The sequence below is a fragment of the Patiria miniata genome, unplaced genomic scaffold (assembly GCF_015706575.1).
Source record: "Patiria miniata isolate m_02_andy unplaced genomic scaffold, ASM1570657v1 HiC_scaffold_23, whole genome shotgun sequence".
NCBI lineage: Eukaryota > Metazoa > Echinodermata > Asteroidea > Valvatida > Asterinidae > Patiria > Patiria miniata.
The window spans coordinates 1,947,844-1,966,218 of NW_024037062.1; the positions used below are offsets into that span (position 1 = coordinate 1,947,844).

The 18,375-nt window shown below is 37.9% G+C and overlaps 1 protein-coding gene across 14 annotated transcripts in view; it reads left to right on the forward strand.

The window, feature by feature from the left end:
• Positions 1-18,375, forward strand: part of LOC119731335 (calcium/calmodulin-dependent protein kinase type II delta chain-like) — an 85,175-nt gene that overhangs the window by 51,292 nt on the left and 15,508 nt on the right. For 2 of the 14 annotated variants that reach the window (XM_038204495.1, XM_038204497.1), the window contains exons 11-14: positions 1,610-1,652; positions 4,122-4,130; positions 7,309-7,329; positions 14,904-14,921. In XM_038204495.1, coding sequence (XP_038060423.1) covers positions 1,610-1,652; positions 4,122-4,130; positions 7,309-7,329; positions 14,904-14,921 — 91 coding nt within the window. The remainder of the gene's footprint in view (positions 1-1,609; positions 1,653-4,121; positions 4,131-7,308; positions 7,330-14,903; positions 14,922-18,375) is intronic. The other 12 variants (XM_038204500.1, XM_038204502.1, XM_038204498.1 and 9 more) reach the window with 6 other exon arrangements.

Sequence of the window (18,375 nt, forward strand, 5' to 3'; positions counted from 1 at the left end):
GCCATATTTAGAGGCCAAAACGTATACACAACTGTGCACTGTACTGTGCGAGGGATGTACATAGAGCCAGCCATGTTGGGAGGCCAAAGTGACTCGCTGCTGTGGGTGCTTTGCTGCTTTGTGCAGATCAATGGGCACATGCACTATCCAGCAGTCATTATGTACATGTAGCTGTTGGTAGCTGTGGCCATGTGGGCTTGTGTGTTGAACTAATTCGGGCGTTTCACAATGCAGTGCGCCACCAACAGTTTGCCATGGAGAGTCCATTATTCAAGTTTACGGTCGACAAAACATGGCCCATTTGAACGAGTGTCAGTAGACAACGAGCTAATTTTTGTTAGAGATTTGGCCATAGCGTTCAGCCGCCTTACCAAAAAACACCATATTGATAAAAGGCAAAGAAAAGGGCAAACAGATACTCGAATCATGCTTACAAAACTAATGACTAGAAAAAAACTAACAATTTCAAATGTCCCGCACTGCGAATTTGTCGACCATTGCCCACAATGCACCGGGAAAAATGAACTCTCTGTGGCGCATTGCATTGTGAAATGCCCGAATTGTATTGGCAATAGAACAGATTGTGTGTTTCAGTCCGGCCTGTGCGCTTGTGGTGCCTGTGTTCTTAGGCAAGACACTTTGTCATGATTTCTCTCCATCCAGGAGTAAAGAGTTGTACCTTGAAAAGCTGAGTTGGTTCACAGACTGGTCACGTTGGTAGAACAACTGTGCCAAGGATGATGTTCAAATCCAGCTTTGCCAGTTTTTCTTCAAGTTGTTAGTTTGCCGTTGTACTTTAAGTTATTTTTAAACCGAGGCTAGGAAAAGTTTCCGTTAACCCTAACCCTCAATCCTCCAAAATCATCCTGGCTGTTTTTGAGGATTTTGGAGGATTGAGGATGAATGCAATCTACAATTTGGGAGGATTTTGGAGGACTGAGGATGAATGGTGCTGAAGCATACCGGTATGAGGATTTTGAAGGATTGAGGATGTGTGGTGTTTGAAGAAGAGGAGGATTTGGGAGGATTGAGGCTGAATGCATTTTGAGAGGCAGGACCGTCTGATGATTATAAAGGATTGAGGCGCTGGGTATCCTTCATTTGAACATAAGTGCACAATTTTGGAGGATTGAGAATGAATGGTGTTTGAGAAACATGAGGATTTTGGAGGATTGAGGATGAATGGTGTTTAAGAAACATGAGGATTTTGGAGGATTGAGGATGAATGGTGTTTGAAGAAGAGGAGGATTTTGGAGGATTGAGGATGAATGGTGTTTGAAGAAGAGGAGGATTTTGGAGGATTGAAGATGAATGCATTTTGAAAGGCAGGACTGTCTAAAAAATTTGAAGGGTTGAGGCGCTGGGTATCCTTTATTTGAACATAAATGTAAAATTTTGGAGGATTGAGGATGGTTCCTAGCAGAAAGGGCCTAGAGGGATAAGGTTAAGGGCATCATTAGTGACTCTAGGAGTCAGTCAGTCAGTCAGTGTGAATCAGTCGGCCAGAGCACTCCAGGTCCAGCAAAAATCCACCTGCCTTTTACATGTAGATGACTTTGATGGCGTGAATCGCGTAAACATTGAGAATACTTTTCTTATTGGTCTGCAGGGAGCTATTTTGACAACTATGCTCGCTACCAGGAACTTCTCCAGTAAGTATTCAACCCTTTGTACTTCTTTTAACGTTCATACCAAAAAGTGAATTGTTTTTTGTGTGTGTGATGTGAAACAGACAAATGAAAACAATCTTTCCTCATCTTTTTTTGGAAAATTTGTTGTGTTTGCCAAGTTACCGATAGGCATTTTGATATTGAAAAACAGACAGGGGGAGCCTATTTCTTAACAGACAAGCAAAGAATGTTATGCAAGCTGTACAGAAAGGGAGGAAAATAAATGGTTGAAGACATTGAAGTATCTTGAATTTGAGAGACACAAAGTGAATTATCCATTTCTTAAAAAAAAAATGACAGCTTAACGTCTGTAGACATTACACTGCACTTCTTAGCTTAGTACATTGACAAAATTATTTTCTAAAGAGAGACCATCAAGCTGAATTTATTCCAGCAAATTGTCAATAACACCTGAGTTGTATTCTTCCCCGATTGAATGTAGAGATTTCCTCCACGACTGTAAAAAATGCTATTGCTCGTAAGTACGGGTCTACGACAGAATAGAATGCAATCACTAGGTCATGCCAGCTTGCATATTTCAGAACACTGTTACTGTTAGAACACTAGCGTAGGCCAGCTCAGTCACAAAATCCTGACAAAAATCTTGAGTTGGTTAAGCACCCCTTGTTCTTGAGCACTCAGAAAAGATGACATTTTGAAGAATGGAAGAACAAAAAAAAACCAAATCTCAGATTTTGCTGTATTTGTGAATGAGTTGAAATTACACACAGTCTATGAGAAATGGCTACAGCCACTACCATAGTCGCGTGTGTACTTCAAGTCATAGCCAAATAATTCAGACACGGCTAAGTCTCTTCTTGAATGTGATTGAGCTGCCCTTTTGACCTTTCATGTCATAGTACTTTGACCTTTCATGACCTAGTATTGGACCTTTCATGACCTAGTATTTGACCCTTCATGACTGCAGTCCTATAGATTTGCAAGTTCACTTGTCAATGTTTCCATTTCAACTTGACCCTCACTTGAAATGCTGTACCATTAACACCAATTTCGTCGTGATTTGTGACTGGGTCTGGATAAAACAAAATATGGTAGTCAAAAAATAACATTCAAAAAAATCTACAAGTTGCTTCAAAACAAATTTGCAGACTGCGGTAGATAAGAAGACTTGACTTTGCTTTCAAAAATAGTTCGTTTTTTTTTTACTTCCGGGCAATAACAGCAAAAAGGTATTTATTATCTGGTAACGAAACTCTTGTATATTTTTTTTCAATGTTTTGGTGACTTTGGCAAGAGTTTCAAACCCGGTCGTTTGTAGAGCAGCTATCTACTTCAATATAGAATTCAATATGAACTTTAAAATGAGCTTGAAGGTACATGTTCATGGAGTTGACTGGGCAGAGTTGATCCAAGTAGGAAGGTAACGAACTATTTCACAGAAAGCTCAGATTGTTTGTTTGATTTCAGGACTTCAGCATTTCAAAAGTCACTTTGTTGTATTTGTGAGGGTTTATTGCATTTTGGAAAATAAACACTGCAAAAAAAAGAAGAAGAAAGTCAGCACTCTTTGGAGGGGTCATAATTTTGAATCTGACCATCTCATGATGACGTCATTTTTATAGACCTTTTGCTACCGGTAGCTACATTTTGATACCTCCTTTGCTATCAAAGGCTGTAAATCGTCCAAGATTGAAAATGGAATATGAAAAATGATGCAGTTGGAAAAGTTGCAATTGAAAAGATTACGCGAGGAGAAATTGCTAAGCGTAACCACACATGCCCGTAATTGGCCCCTATCGTAGGCACAGTGCCCAAACAAAGTGCGGGTCATTCGAATAGCCCGCTTGCTCCCATGCATTCAAGCACTGTGCGATCAATATTCCCTGGCATTGGTTTCGGGCAGTGTAACATTGTCACGCAGCAATTTCCACTCGCGTTGTCTTTTACGACGATCAGATTCAAAATTATGACCCCTCCAAAGAGTGTGGACTTTTTTGCGGTGTTTAGTAAAGAGGTCTTGGAATGATTGAGAAATTAATGTGAAATGATTGTTGAAGTTGCAAGAGCCTCTCATTTGCTATTCAAACATCTCTTTATACTTCTGAAGTATTTGTTGTAACGGCAACAAAGTTTAATTTTGCGTCAGCAATGAGTTATCTGCAGAAAGAAATTTGCTTCAGAAGACAAACACCCACTAAACATGCTGAATAAAGAACACTTGCAGTAAACGTTGTTGTAGAGAGTTCTAATCGTCAAGTTTAATTCCTCAGAGGAGAAACACGCAAAGGAACCAAAGTTGAGTATGTTGTATTTGACATTCATGAATCTCTCTTCAGAAATAACCAGAAGCTACAGAGAAAAAACGCCAATGACTAAATGTTTTCTCCCCAGAGAAAAAAATGTATTAAATAAATGATGTATTTTTCCCCCGTTTTCCCTTTTTCTTTTCATTATCTACCCACCCTCGTCACCCAACGTACCAAATGAGAGAATGGTCCAGTAAGATACAGACATTTTTTTATTTCTCTGGTTGAATTTATTGCCTTCATTGGGAAATACATTTCTTTTCCTTTGTTTCATTTTTTTTTTCCCGTTTTCATTCCTCTGTTCCTGTCGCTCTCCTCTTTTTTCGCATATATTTCTTGAACCTGCCTTGACTTGTTGCTACCGTTCCTTTCTGCGGGTTTGAGCCACAAGAATCAGAGCCAAGGTTAGGGCTTTTCGGTGACAACTAACCAATTGCTTGTCCTAATTCCAGAATTAATCTGCATCTTGCACGAATCAAAAACAGTAGAGGAGGTTAAAAAAAAAAAATTGGTAATTTTTCCCCAGTCTCTACTGCAGCCATCTATTCTTGGCAGTTGTCCCAAATAGTTGGGTGCCTTAGGTTGTGTGATTCAGAGATTAATATTGGTGTCAAGGAACCTGTCCAAGATGGCCGCAGTTTGATCAAACTCTGTAAATGGAGGTTTCTGAAATTTGAAGACAAAAAACTTATATTGGGCATGTTGGGTATACTTACCGTTGTGTATGCATCTTAGAAACATACCATTAAGTCGTACTTTTTTTTCTATATTAAAAAAAGAAACAATTTATTGCCACAACTTACATTGGATTACATAATTGGTGCTCAACAGGGTGGAGATATAACCAAAGTTGTGATTCAGTCCTTGCTGAGACATTTTAAATCCAACTTTATCTCGTCTTTGAGATGACTCAGTTTATGTAAAAATAACGAATTGATCCGAAACGTGAATAATAAATGACTTTCAAGTGATCTACTTTTTAAGGAAATGACATTGAAATGACTCAGAAATGACTCGATAACATCTATGAATATAACATGAATTAGCTATGTTTCATCTTGACTGGTGCTGTGCTCTTGGCATGTATTGTGCAAGACGTGATTCCAATGATAGAGATGCCGATGCTATCATGTTCATCATTCTAATTGTAATTTCATTAGGTCTGCTAATGAATTTTACACAACAGCCGCCAAGATTACAGTACCAGCGCACCTGCATGTGTTAACCAAGGCCATAAAGACAATTACTAAATCTTTAAAAAAAAACGAAGCATTAGATTTCATTAAAGAACTTGTGATGGCTTTTTGTAGGAGCGGTGTAGGGCTTTTTTCTTCATTGGTATTTGAAGTTGACTCTTGCATGAGTTTTTTGCACATATTACCAGTATTTAAAGGAAACGGTGCAAGGGAGTCCTTATTCACTTTAGTTCTTTACCAGTGCAATTTTAAATGTGAATACTACAGTGAACTGTAATTGACAAAAGTGGAACCAAAGATTTGATAGTTTATTCCAGTGACTCCTGCATTAATATCTACCACTTAAATGATGTACTAAAGGAAAAAAATGTGTTGAGCCGAACCCCCCCCCCAAATAAAACCCAACCCAATAAACAGTGGATGTCATTGTGATGCACATCAATATGATGTGATATGTGATGCACATATCTTCAGGTTTGATTAATAGCCAAACAGCTTCCTTATTTTAACCTAGGCATGCTCCGCCCTTTTCACTTTTTTAAACACTAGATCAGGTTTTGTTCTAGGCTGAGAAAAACCCCAGAGTTACCACTGAGCTGTGAATATTAAAACCAAAACATCACAAGACCTAAAGAATCTGACTTGTGGAGTGAAATTTATACCCTCACGGTCCAAGACTTCCTCCGAATAATAAGAATAAACTCCTTTTTTTTGTTGTAAGAATTTTTTTTTTCAAGAATTAAAATCAAGGTGGAATATTCAACCTTTGATTCACAGATTTGCAAAGAATTTTTCCTGAAAATTGTTTTTCCAAGGTTTTTTGAATGACCAAGGAATGCTTAGTATGGCTTCCTCATGCAAACATGTACATGTGATAATTCTATAAATTGAAGATTTTCTGTGGGATCTTTGTTTTTCACCTGTGGCTGCTTCTATCATTTATTTTTAACACCTAATACAAAACAAGGGCTGCAAAATATGAACAACTGATATTGAGATTGACGTTGTGTGCTTCCCTAATTCAAAATCCATTGTATTTTTTCTGGAACTTTTTTAGATTTTCAAAATTGTTGTCGATTTTATAACTCAATCGTCACAATATACAGATTTTTCCCATAACAAAAAGAATTATATCTTCTTTGTATCTTAGGGAAGGATATTTTGTAATTTGGCATTATTTGTACGTACATTTGTAATGCTTCAGACGAATAAATCTGAAATAGAATATCATATTTATTCTGTCAACTGTAGCCCCACAGGGCATAGGTGCACAGTTGTCGTTGGATTTTTCAAAGAGGTTTTTTTCCCTTCAATTGTTGTGTCATTACCCTTCCACGTACGTGTCATTTGTTTGTATTTCCTGAGACATTTTTCCCGAAGCAAAAAACCCTTTCTCAAAGCAGTCACACTCTGTCCCCTTTGCCCTGCGTCGCTGCAGTTGATTCGTAACGTGAAATATTTGGACTCTAGATGAAACTGTGTTGTGTCATTGATGTTTCCGGTGTTTTTTTCTTCTCTTTCCTCCCCCCCCCCACCCTCCCCACCTCTTCTGCTTCTGCTGATGTAATCATCTCCCGCTCTATGTTTGACCTTACTTCTCTTGATTTTCCCCTTTTTCCGTTTCTTATCTACCGGTAATTCTGTGAATGCATCACCATTCATCCTCTGTCCTAATTCTTACTTTTGTTTTTGTCCTATCCATCATATTCGTCTTGTTTTCTTTTCCTTGTCATTTAACGAATCCGTCTCATTGACGTTTGATATTATGTCTTGTCCAATCTTCGTCTTGATTGTGTTTCCCACATATTGTCGTGTCCTTGTTTCCTCCTCAACTCAAAACGTCTTTCATCTGTTTCATTTCCCAACTGTTCACCCCTGTATCTGTTGTTTAATCCTGATTGTAATTTTGGCCTTCTCTGTACCTTATTTCCATTGTCATGTTTTCGTCATTTCCGTCCATATTGTCTCCGGATCACTGTCCGTTCATCATCTCTTACATGTCATTTCAATGTCCGATTTCTGCCTGTTCGTCGTCTCCACCATATATCCGACTCTCAAATACTTCTGTCTTTTCACCGACTCCTCTTTGCTCCTTTCCCTGTCAAACTTCTCTCTTCCTTTCCGCGCCCCGTCTTCCCCTGAACCCTCTCCGTTTTTTTATCGTTTGCATCCAAGGCTCTCCGCAAACGAAATCAGGTTAGCCTCTCTCTGTAGTTGTCTGTGGTTTTTGGTCTTGCATGCAGCTTGCTGTCTTGTGTTGTGTGCTGCTGTTGTTTTTAAATCAAGCCGTTCCAGCCGTTGACATCATTACACAGTGGCCATCTTTGATTGAAATACTAAACAACAACAACAACAACAACAACAAATTTTAAGATGAGCATGGCATTCAAACTGGGTCCTGAAATAGTCGGGTGCCTGACACATATTTGGTCCCAATTACAGTTTAATTCAAAGGATCCTTCGGGAACTAGTCCAAGATGGCCACAGTGTGAGTACATAAGATATTTTTGGATTGACAGACTGTCATGGCTGGAATGGCTTCTCAGTTTTGTGTCCAGGCTGTTTGTTGTGATTGTGGTAAACACGTTAAACTATTACACACACCAAGTAATATTTGACCTTTGACATCTCAAGCAGTGGCCATTTTGTTGTGATCTATATTTGGGTCTTTACTAACGAAGCTTGGCCGGCAGATCAATTAATTTTTCTAAAGCAATTTTTTATCCCATTAAAGATTGAGTTTGCCATCAGCTCAAACCAAACTTTTATTTTTATTTTCAAATGCAGAGTTCTAATGCACTTGGAATGTCCAAAGGATTATATCAAAATTATGAGAATATGTTTGAACCCATTTTGTTTCATTTTAATCATTGCTGCAACACAAATGCTTGATGGCTGCATGTTTTTACTTTGTGTGCGCCGGAGATGGCAACTGCTTGAGATTGTTCACAACATTAACTGCACTTGTTGCGCATAACTTGTGACACGGTGTTGTGGTTCTCACATTGATATACTCATAATGGTTACTCAAATACCCTTTTTCTGGACTCATACTCATGAGATGGTACTCAACTACAGCCTTAAGGTTGTAGTACCCATTAAGCTTCTGAGGTTGGTTCGTCAGCCATGTGAGTGGGAGCAAATTTGATTTCACACAACTTAGGCGCTGAACTGTGTCAGAATTGAACATGTGTTTCAAAATGTGTATCGCAAACGCTTGCGATAACATTGCAAATTTGCATCCGCGTTCACTTTCTCACTGACTACGAACTGGCCTCTCATGTTCTTGTTCTTGGGAACATTTTGTCCGTGCTTATGAACCCTACATGTAAAACACTGTTGGGACACGTACAGTGGCCTTGATTTTGTTATAATCAATGACATCACTGTGAGTCGTGCAGTCTTTGTATTTAATAAGAATGTAATGTCACCACCCATCAATTGGCCGCTCACCATGCACGCTGCACGTATTTTATCTAAAAGTTGATGAACCTCATGAATAGCTTGACTAACATCGTATTTGATATCGGTCTATTGTTTTTAAGGCATTATTCATTGCTTTCCGAGTATTAACTGAACATTTATTGGTTGGATTAAAAATTAAGTCAGTCTGCTTCCCTGACTCTTCCCTCCCTTCCCCCTCTCAATTCAATGGTAGTAAGTAAAGTAAAGTCTGTCACGAGCCAATGTGCCCGGTTTCAGTAGCATGAAACAATTGAGTATATTTCTACTCCCCCTGGATGGGATGTTACTCCATCGCAGATTACTCCCCAGCTAATGCCCGTACCCATTTATACTCCTGGGTGGAGAGAGGCAAGTTGGGGTGAAGTGGCTTGCCCAAGGACACAACGTATGGCCAGCAGCTGGATTCGAACCCCTGACCCTCTGATCATGAGTCACAAACCCTAACACTAAGCCACACTCCTCCACACCATTCAATGGTACTTATACCAAAAGCATTCAACAAATTATTATTAAAGTTGGTTGGATTCTGACAACAACTCTTTGATTCGAACTTAAAGACTTTTATGCTCTGTATGTCTACAAAGAGCAGACAAAGCATTTTTAATTATGGTAATTAGTATTTCCGATTCCTGTTTGTGATTAAGCACTTTTTGTGCTCAGTAATTGAAAAAGTAAAAGTTTTGACATCTTACAAGAATGTTATAGTAACATTTTATAGACCAGACCAATCCATTAGGCTCCACCCACTGTGCATATAATCATGGCTGTGATTGGTCAAAACACCATGGGGGCGGAGCTTAATTCAATTCAATTCAAATTCAAAAATACCTTATTTATCCTTAAAAAAGGCAATTACATACGGTTGACAGCTCATTAAAAACAGGGCCCATGACAGCAATTAAAAAAAAGAGAGGGCGCTGTTGCTGTGATGTCATTTCAGGAAGACTCTGTCCAGTTCAGGGGCTTTCTGTTAAAATTGTGAACCCAAAATTTACTCATTAAAAACATTTTGCGAGAAAACTTTGCTCATTAGATTATTGTCACGTACTGAATTAACAAATCAACAAAGAAAACATTTACGACAGCAAAATATCCAAAATTCTGGCAGTTTTGTGCTGAAATAGCTGTAACATTGAGTTTTCTGCCTGAAATGACATAACACTTTCAAGCGTGAATATACAAATTATCATGAGCATAAAAACCGAAACGGCACCAAAATGCCCTTAAAAATAGGTTAAATGGGACACAAAAGTGCATTTACAAGGACTGCATTAAAAAAAGTACATTACGTGGGCCCTTTAATGGATCGGTCTAAAGTCGACACAAAACAGTGTCGCCGCTATCCCAAGATGCGTGCGACGTTCCTTCTGTAAGCACGTATAATGGATAACCACTGGAAAGTTTGTGTACTGCGTGCATGTTCCATGTGCGTCTTGCACCCCACATTTTCGGCCTCGTGGAATGTGGGACACAGACCACTCGCACCTTTGGTATAACTAATGTATTCAAACATGTCATAAGGATATCAAACTTAAGGAAATGAAACTAAATTTACCTTTTTTTTTGGTTAATCACTGACTTGTTAATATCAGATGTTATCCTCCTTAGTTTGACTAACACTTTGGCCAAGATGTTCCACACGAGTTGATTTATATTTGTCAGTTTTGAAATAACTGTAATTTTGTTCGTGATATTTGCTCATAACAAGTAAAAGCCAATATCTTTTGTTTAAAAAAAACCTGTTTTTGAGATTTCTTGTGTTAACTAATCAAAAAGTTCTGAAGATTTATAGCCTACATAAGTTGATTTTCCAAAACCCAAAGAGGCAATTTCAAATAGTGCCATTGGTGCTTTGCCGTGAACAATTAAACTTAAAATATATATATATTGCCTGAGGAGTCATCTCAATGGTTATCCTGGAATTTTTTGTCCAGTAAAATCTGCTTGGAATTTTGGTGGGAAAACTTTAGGGCAGAATGCAAAATTAAACAAGGAGTAAATCAAGGTTTTACCCTGAGGTACCCCAGAAAACCGTGCTAAACCTCGTAAAACCTTCAGGTAAACCTCGAGGTAAACCTCGAGGTAAACCCATTTTTCTCAGCTTGTTTTTTTTAGATGAGGTAAACCTCGAGGGTAAACCTCAAGGTAAACCTCGAGGTAAACCCATTTTTATCAACTTGTTTTTTTTTTACGTGAGGTAAACCTCGACGTTAAACCTCAAGGTAAACCTCGAGGTAAACCCATTTTTCTCAGCTTGTTTTTTTTTTTACATGAGGTAAACCTCCAGGTTAAACCTCAAGGTAAACCTCGAGGTAAACCCATTTTTATCAACTTGTTTTTTGGTTTTTTTTTTTACATGAGGTAAACCTTGACATTAAACCTCAAGGTAAACCTTGACATTAAACCTCAAGGTAAACCTCGAAGTAAACCTTGAGTTACCGCCTGTTTAATTTGCATTCTACCCTTATGTGAAAGCCGCAACTTGAATGAGCAGAACTCTGATATTATTCAGCGAGATTAGGAGGGTGAAGGGGGAATGTCCACACAATGGGAGACTTTTTTAGACGGTGGTGGCAGCGAACACACCGGCCCTTTTGTTTACGTCATGTTTAAGCTGCGCGCATGCTCAATATGACGCAAACAATGGAAAAGGGACTGATGAGTTTGCTGCCACCAACGTTTCTAAAGTCTTCCATTTGTCTCGGCTTGTTCTTTTTAGATGACTCTGTAGGACTTCACCTGAACCCTAACTCAGTAGGCATATTTGTCTGGTAACCTTCGCATATCAGCAAATATCCAGCACCCTGAAGCAACCCGTGGACTTTCTTGGTGCATTTTTTTAAAATGGGGATGACGAAACCCACATGAAGAAATAGTGGCCGAGGCATACATACTAGGAATCCATTAAACACCATCAAAAACCAGTCATTGGATTTCAGACAGATTATGGAAGAGTGGGGGTTATTTATGGCCTAACAAATAACAGTACTTACTACTTAACTTAACAGATTTCTGTTGTAGAATGTGGCTTGTGTTTAACTTTATTAAGACTTTGAGATGAGTCTTACTTTTAGACAGTTGACCATAAAGAGGGAAGGAAGGACATTTGAGTCTAAAAATCACCATCTTTGTTTGCACTGGTTGGCTACCACACCACATGCATGCATAATGCGTGTACGGCCAAATGCATGGGAACCAGTTATTTTTGATTTCTTTATTTAAGCAGATGCTTTGCTACACGCAAGGGAAATATACCTGTGTAAAAATTTGTTGCTAAATAGATGTTTAAGTCTTTTGGTACTAAAACTAAAAACTTCAAGTTAACAACAAAAAAAACAACCCAAAACATTAATGATTGAATGCATGTCTGTTACATGTAGGACTAAAATATTCTGAATAAAAATGTGGCTCATTCCTACACTTTTGCTCTCATCTGCCCTGCACTGTATGCACGCAAATCTCTCGCTGCTTTGAATCTCTACTGCTTCTGCTTATTCTTTCCACCTCATGCTTTCGTCCAATCTCGGACTTTACATGTACCTAACACTTTTTCCCTCTTGTTTTGTGTACGTAAAGTACAACTCCTTCGCATGTTTGGATTGTTTCCATGGATGTTTTTTTAAAGGGCCCATGCAATGTGAATTTTTTTTAAACACCTTTGTGTCCCATTTAACCTTATTTTCGATTTTTCGTTTTGCCATTTTCAAAGGTGTTTAGGTGCCGTTTTGGTTTTTATGCCAATGCAAATTTGCATAATCATGAGCAAAAGTGTGATGTCATTTCAGGCAGAAACCTCAATGTTACAGTTATTTCAGTACCACAAGTTGCCAGAATTCTGGCTATTTAGCTGTTGTACATTTTTTTTTCTTTGGCGATTCGTTGTTGTGCCAGTACATGGCAGTAAGCCAATGAGCAAACTTTTCTCACAAATGTTTTCAGTGAGCAAATTTCTGAGTTCACAATTTGAACACAAAACCCCTAAACTGTAAAGTGTCTTCCTGAAGTGACATCACAAGCAACAGCGCCCTCAGTTGTCCAGAAAAGCATGGATCATTTTGGATGTTTAAAGGGTTGCAGTTTTTGATAAAATCAACAAAAAAAGGGATAGTTTTCATACATTTAAGAGGAGGAAAAAGTTGCACACAATATGTTCCTCAAAAAAATTCATTGCATGGACCCTTTTACTTGTGTGTTGATTAATATTGATATTTCAAATTTTTTCCCCATCTTTTTGGCATGATTGTTTCTAAACATTTTATTATTATTTTTTTTTAGCCTGGGGTAGTCACAGGGTTTGAGAATATCCATAACCATTTATCTGGGGTTTGTTAACATTAACATGTAACATGTTACATTTTGGATTAACATACTGAAGTCATACGTAGGTGGTCTGTCATCTGCCACGAGGTTGCTCAACCAGATCCCATTTCATAATGCATTGATCTAAAGTCTCGTCTCCCACACATTGCAGTGAACCTCTCCCTGCTGCGTAGTGCAGAAGTAGAATTTGTTCATTTACAGAAATTGCTTTTTTTTTCCAGTCAAATTTGGAAAATTAGTTGACGTTGGAGCTTTGGTTCCAAGTTGCAGTTGCACATTCTGACGTAATTTCTTCAAGTTTTGGAGGGATTGTGGAAAGAATTCTTTTTACATATTCAAGAAGCAAAATTTTATACATCAGTTTATATTTTTAAGTTTGGAACCACTTTTTGCTTTAGTGAGAGATGAAGTTTCAAACTGATTGTCTAAATCTAACATCATCCAAAGTCCTGTCATACATTAAGAACAGTTGAAACTTACAGTAGCTACACTAACGCTGTTTCATGTAGTTCATTTTGGGAGTCATCTTTTCATAAATAGATAAATCACACTGGTATAATTTAACTGTTTTGTAGCTACGCATCAAACAGCAGTCTGTTACCCATTCCCCCGATTTCTAGTTGACATTTAGTTCTCAGAGCATGCCATGTTTGTACACAAAACAAAACTTCCAGATTTTCCCCTGTGTGTTATTGATTTATTTTTTTACCCACTGGTATTAGAATGTCCTAGAGAAATGTCCTGTTGCATGCTGGGAAAATATGGAAACAAAAATGACCAGCAAAAATAATATAAGCTTATCTGAAAATACACAAAATAGCTCACACACCATAGGCGGTATAACCCTGGATTTGTTAAAAATATGTTTAATTCCTTTTTTTCCTTCTCGATATTTATCCTTTTTTTTTCTTTTTCTTTTTTTCTTTTTATGAATTTTTAATTATAGTACACAATGTATGTGAATGCACCAATTACACAAAAGTTATGTTGATATTTAAAACGCTTTTTCCCCCCTCGTGTAGCACTTGTCTTCATGTGATTTAAATCATGTCTTACAATTTTTGTTTATTCGGTGCGTCCTTTTGTCAAATTGTCAAAAGCCTCATGAACGTTTTTTTTATTTCAAAGTTGATTTGGTTTTGTTGAGTGGATGATATATCCCACGTCAGTTCCTCTCAGAAAGACTCTTATCAAATAAATGACGGGACCAAAAGGAAATAATTTTTAAAGCATATTGTTTTTGCTGGCCATTCCTGTTGAATATTGCCCATCCAGTTTTGAAATCCATCACAAACGGAGAAAACAAAGTACTTTGGGGGAAAAGGACTAATCAGTTTCATATAGGCCGCCATCTTTGTTCTTACACCGGTGTCAACAAAGGGTCATTTGGTTGTTACATGCACAATTTTCACTTTAATCCACCATCATCTTTTTTTAAATTTTTTTTATTTGTTTGGTTAATGGACATTGGACTTAGTTGCACTAGTATTTTATTGTGCCCTATGTATTTTTGATTAGGTAAATATTTTCTCTCCATTATTCCTTCTAGTCAAGTTCATTACACCATTCTAAATCCTTTGAAAGCATTTTTACAGTTTTTATTTCTTCACTTTGTACATGTTAACAAGGCATTCTTTTTTCGCATTTTAAGTTTTTCAAACATTTCAATGTTTAATTTTAAGATTTTTTTTTTAGCCAAATTTTTAAGTCGGCTATTATTTGGAAATTTTTATTTTGATCAGTTGAAGGCATAATCTCCAAAAAAAACCAGGGAATTTTGTTCAAAAATGAAATTGGAGATTGAAGTTTCCACTGGCGGTGGTCCTCCCGTTCGGAAAGTTTTCAAAGCAAATGACTGGATGTGCAAGAACAAACATGGCCGCCAGCGTGAAACTGACGAGTCGTCGTTGTGTAACAATATCCTGACCTCTGACCTCATTCTCTACTTGTTTTATCTCCTATCACTCGTTGCTGTCCACACACAGGGGAAAGTACGGAAAAGGGTAAGCACGGGCCTCGTTGGTTGTATTTTGGGCTCTCATCAGACAGGAAACTAGAATCAATATTTGAAAGGCCCGAAGGATCATTTGCTTTTGTCACATTCGGAAAAAAACGCAAGACTAGACTTTCGAAAAAAAACACACCCCGTGAAATGTTTTATTCCGGCACGTTCTCATTGGAGATACAAAAAATTGTAGGCAACAAAAAGATACATGACTGACACATTTTGATTGTTCTAACCCCTCGACTAATTGGGAGTGCTATAAGAATTGACATACATGTACATGTAAGTGACGTTATATGTCGCTGTACTGCCATGCATTTGAAATGGCGCTTAACCTCTGCTAGTCTGAATATATCAAAATTCAAAGGGTCTTTTTACATCGTACTTCAGATTTTCAGCGGTGTTCAGGAAGTTGTTTAAAAAAAAAATTAATGTATAATGATCCTATGGGCCTTTAAAAGGGCTTATCGGGAATTTAACCAAATCGAACACATAACATTAAGCACATGTCTAACATTAATTAAACTCAGAAGTGACAGGGTTAGAGTCAAAATCATAGTTCTAATAAAAAAATCCCAAAAACCTAATGATTTAGTCTAAAAACCTAGCAACTCCCTTATTTAACATTATATTTGACAGAAGAATTAAACTCAACCTCCAATAGCCCTAAGCTTTTTTCCCCCCATACTTTATGAACTTAATGAAAATTCAATGAAAGGGAATCCTCATTAAAAAAAACAACACACACTTAAACCAACAGTATGACCACATTTCATAGGAATGTTTTTTTTGCTGTGACAATTTATTTCTTAAAGAAAAGCTTTTGATCCCAGTTCCTGATATAGTTAAATAAAGGCTATGTCCATCTTTAGCGTGATATCTCAGCTGTACGATTGCGTAGTTTCTGACAAAATTCAAATTGCACTGTATGTTTAACACCTTCTGTGGTTGAGCTAAAAATACTTGGTTCACAGAACATTTCTCAAGGATATCTCAGTTTTTTGTGGTTTTTTTTTTTTGCCTCTGACTGCAGTGCAGTTATGAAGAGTAAACATGTATTTTACCCAGATTGTCACAACAGTTTACACATGGAGCGGAATTTTGTTACCATACTCCTAAATTTTTGTTAAAACTAAAAAAAAAGTTTGAAAAGTGGCGACAAGATCGGGTTGTATAGGCATATGAGTTCAACAAAACAGTGGAAAAATCAGGATTAAATCTATAAGTTCTCTTTTCTGATAAAGTAGGCAGCTTTGCGTCAAGTCAAAAAACAGGTTCACATATTTGTCAAAATTAAGGCCATTCTGTAGAGTACAATATGACCCAAGAATATCTCCGTTTTTTATTTTATTTGGAATTTGAGTTGTTTGCAAGCTAGCTTGCATGAATATTGGCTGAATTATACTAACTCATTCATTTTGGAATGATCCTCGTTTTTTGCACCGTGCTGATACATTGAATGTCAAAACCGTGATTGGAGGAAGTTGTGCCAACAGAGGGCGGCATTTACACTGAGCGGGGAACTAAAAGACAAGAGAGTTATTAAAGGGGCTTCTGCTCAGCTGAGTACAGGGTCTAATTTCATGCAGCGCAGGAGCAGCTAAGCACAAAATCTTGCTGAGCAAACATATCAGCGTGGCCACTCCTTGGGATTTTTTCCCAAGACCTTGGGAATTTAGGCCAGCCTTGGGAATGTTTCACTGAGCCTTGGGATTTTTTTGAGTACTGTGAACACACGAAAGTATTAATTGCTCATGCACAAAGTGTTAACTGGAGCACTTTGTGAGACTCATTCACATAAAATTAAGGTCTGTCCTGCTATTTTGATACAATAATCCGGAAATCTCGGGAAATCTTGGGAAATCTTGGGAAATCTTGGGAAATCTCGGGAAATCTTGGGAAATCTTGGGAAATCTTGGGAAATCTTGGGAAATCTTGGGAAATCTCGGGAAATCTTGGGAAATCTCGGGAAATTTCGGGAAATCTCGGAAAATCTCGGGAAATCTCGGGAAATCTCGGGAAATCTTCACAGGTCATCTTGGGATTTTCAAATTTGATGAGTGGCCATGCTGAAATGTATGTTGTTAGCTATCAGTTGAGTACCAGTCACAAGCAATATACATTGCATGGCACTTTGACTGGTAACCAGTTGTTGCTAAGCAAACAATTGCTGCACTTAGAGAGCGTCGTGAACTTGGCCCCAGGTGATATCAGCGCAGTTGCTGCTACGTTGGTATTAATTTAAGGACTTTTTGTGCCCTGCATGATGTACATTTTTGCATCGATTGAAAATTTGCCTCATACATGTACATATTGCGCATGTTATTTATTTATTCTTTTTTTTTTAGTATTAGAGAATACAATGTACCTCATCTTCAGCAGGGAATCCAAAACATTACTAAGATCGGAACCCAGGCCCGAATTACACTCAAGGGACATCGCAATTTTGGGGTCCGCTCGATAGTCCGAAGGTTCAATAGTCTGAAGGTTTATTGACTCAAAAGTTTGATGGTAAAAAAACAAATTTCCCATACCTAGGGATTCATTAGTCCGAATATGAAATAAGTTTTGTTGATCCAAGCATTTGATGCGATAGTCTGAAGGTTTGTTAGGAGTCGGACTATCGAACCTTTAGACCAATGAACCTTCGGACTATTGAACATTTGGACTATCGAACCTTTGGACTATTGAGCAGTAACCGCAATTTTTGCCATTGCCATGCGGAGGCTCTAGTTGTCAGGGATATAATAAAAACAAAGATGCATAATTTTCAGTAAAAATTGCAGTATCCCCCATACCATGCTAAGTTAGCCCATATTTGACATATCACTCTCTGATTATTACTGTCTCAGTCAGTTTGAATGCTGCCCTCTTGTGGCCACTGTCATTGCAGGACGCTATTAATTTTAGAACATGTAGTTGGTGTACATTAATACGGCATGGTGCATCAGTCGGTCAGCAGTGCCTCGGATACGTGTATATAACAGAACAAAATCCAAAGAAAGTGAAATCACTCTGTCAGTGTTCGCCACATTCGGAGCTGACCTCAAATCTAAAAATCCGCACCCAAGTTAATACCAGTCTGATGTATCGATTTGTAAGCAGCGTACTTTTGACCAGCCCTTGCGGGCTTCAAAAATTGCAGCCCTTCATTCCACAAAATGCAGTCAGAGGGAGCAAGTTATTCACCCCTTATTGAAAGCAATTTGCTACTGGTGCCACCCATGGTAGTGTAGAACTTCAGAAGTCAACTAATGCATCACAACACTCCATTTGGCAAAGTAACATAATTTTTGCAAAATTTGAACTACTAAACAAGAACAAGGGACGATTGATAACTTCGTGGCCTAAGGCACAAGGAGATGAGCTGTACAGTTTTGACTGATATTGTGTGCCGTTCAACTTGTTGAATGATTACACAGAAAGTTTGAAGTTACTGTCTTTTCTTGTTT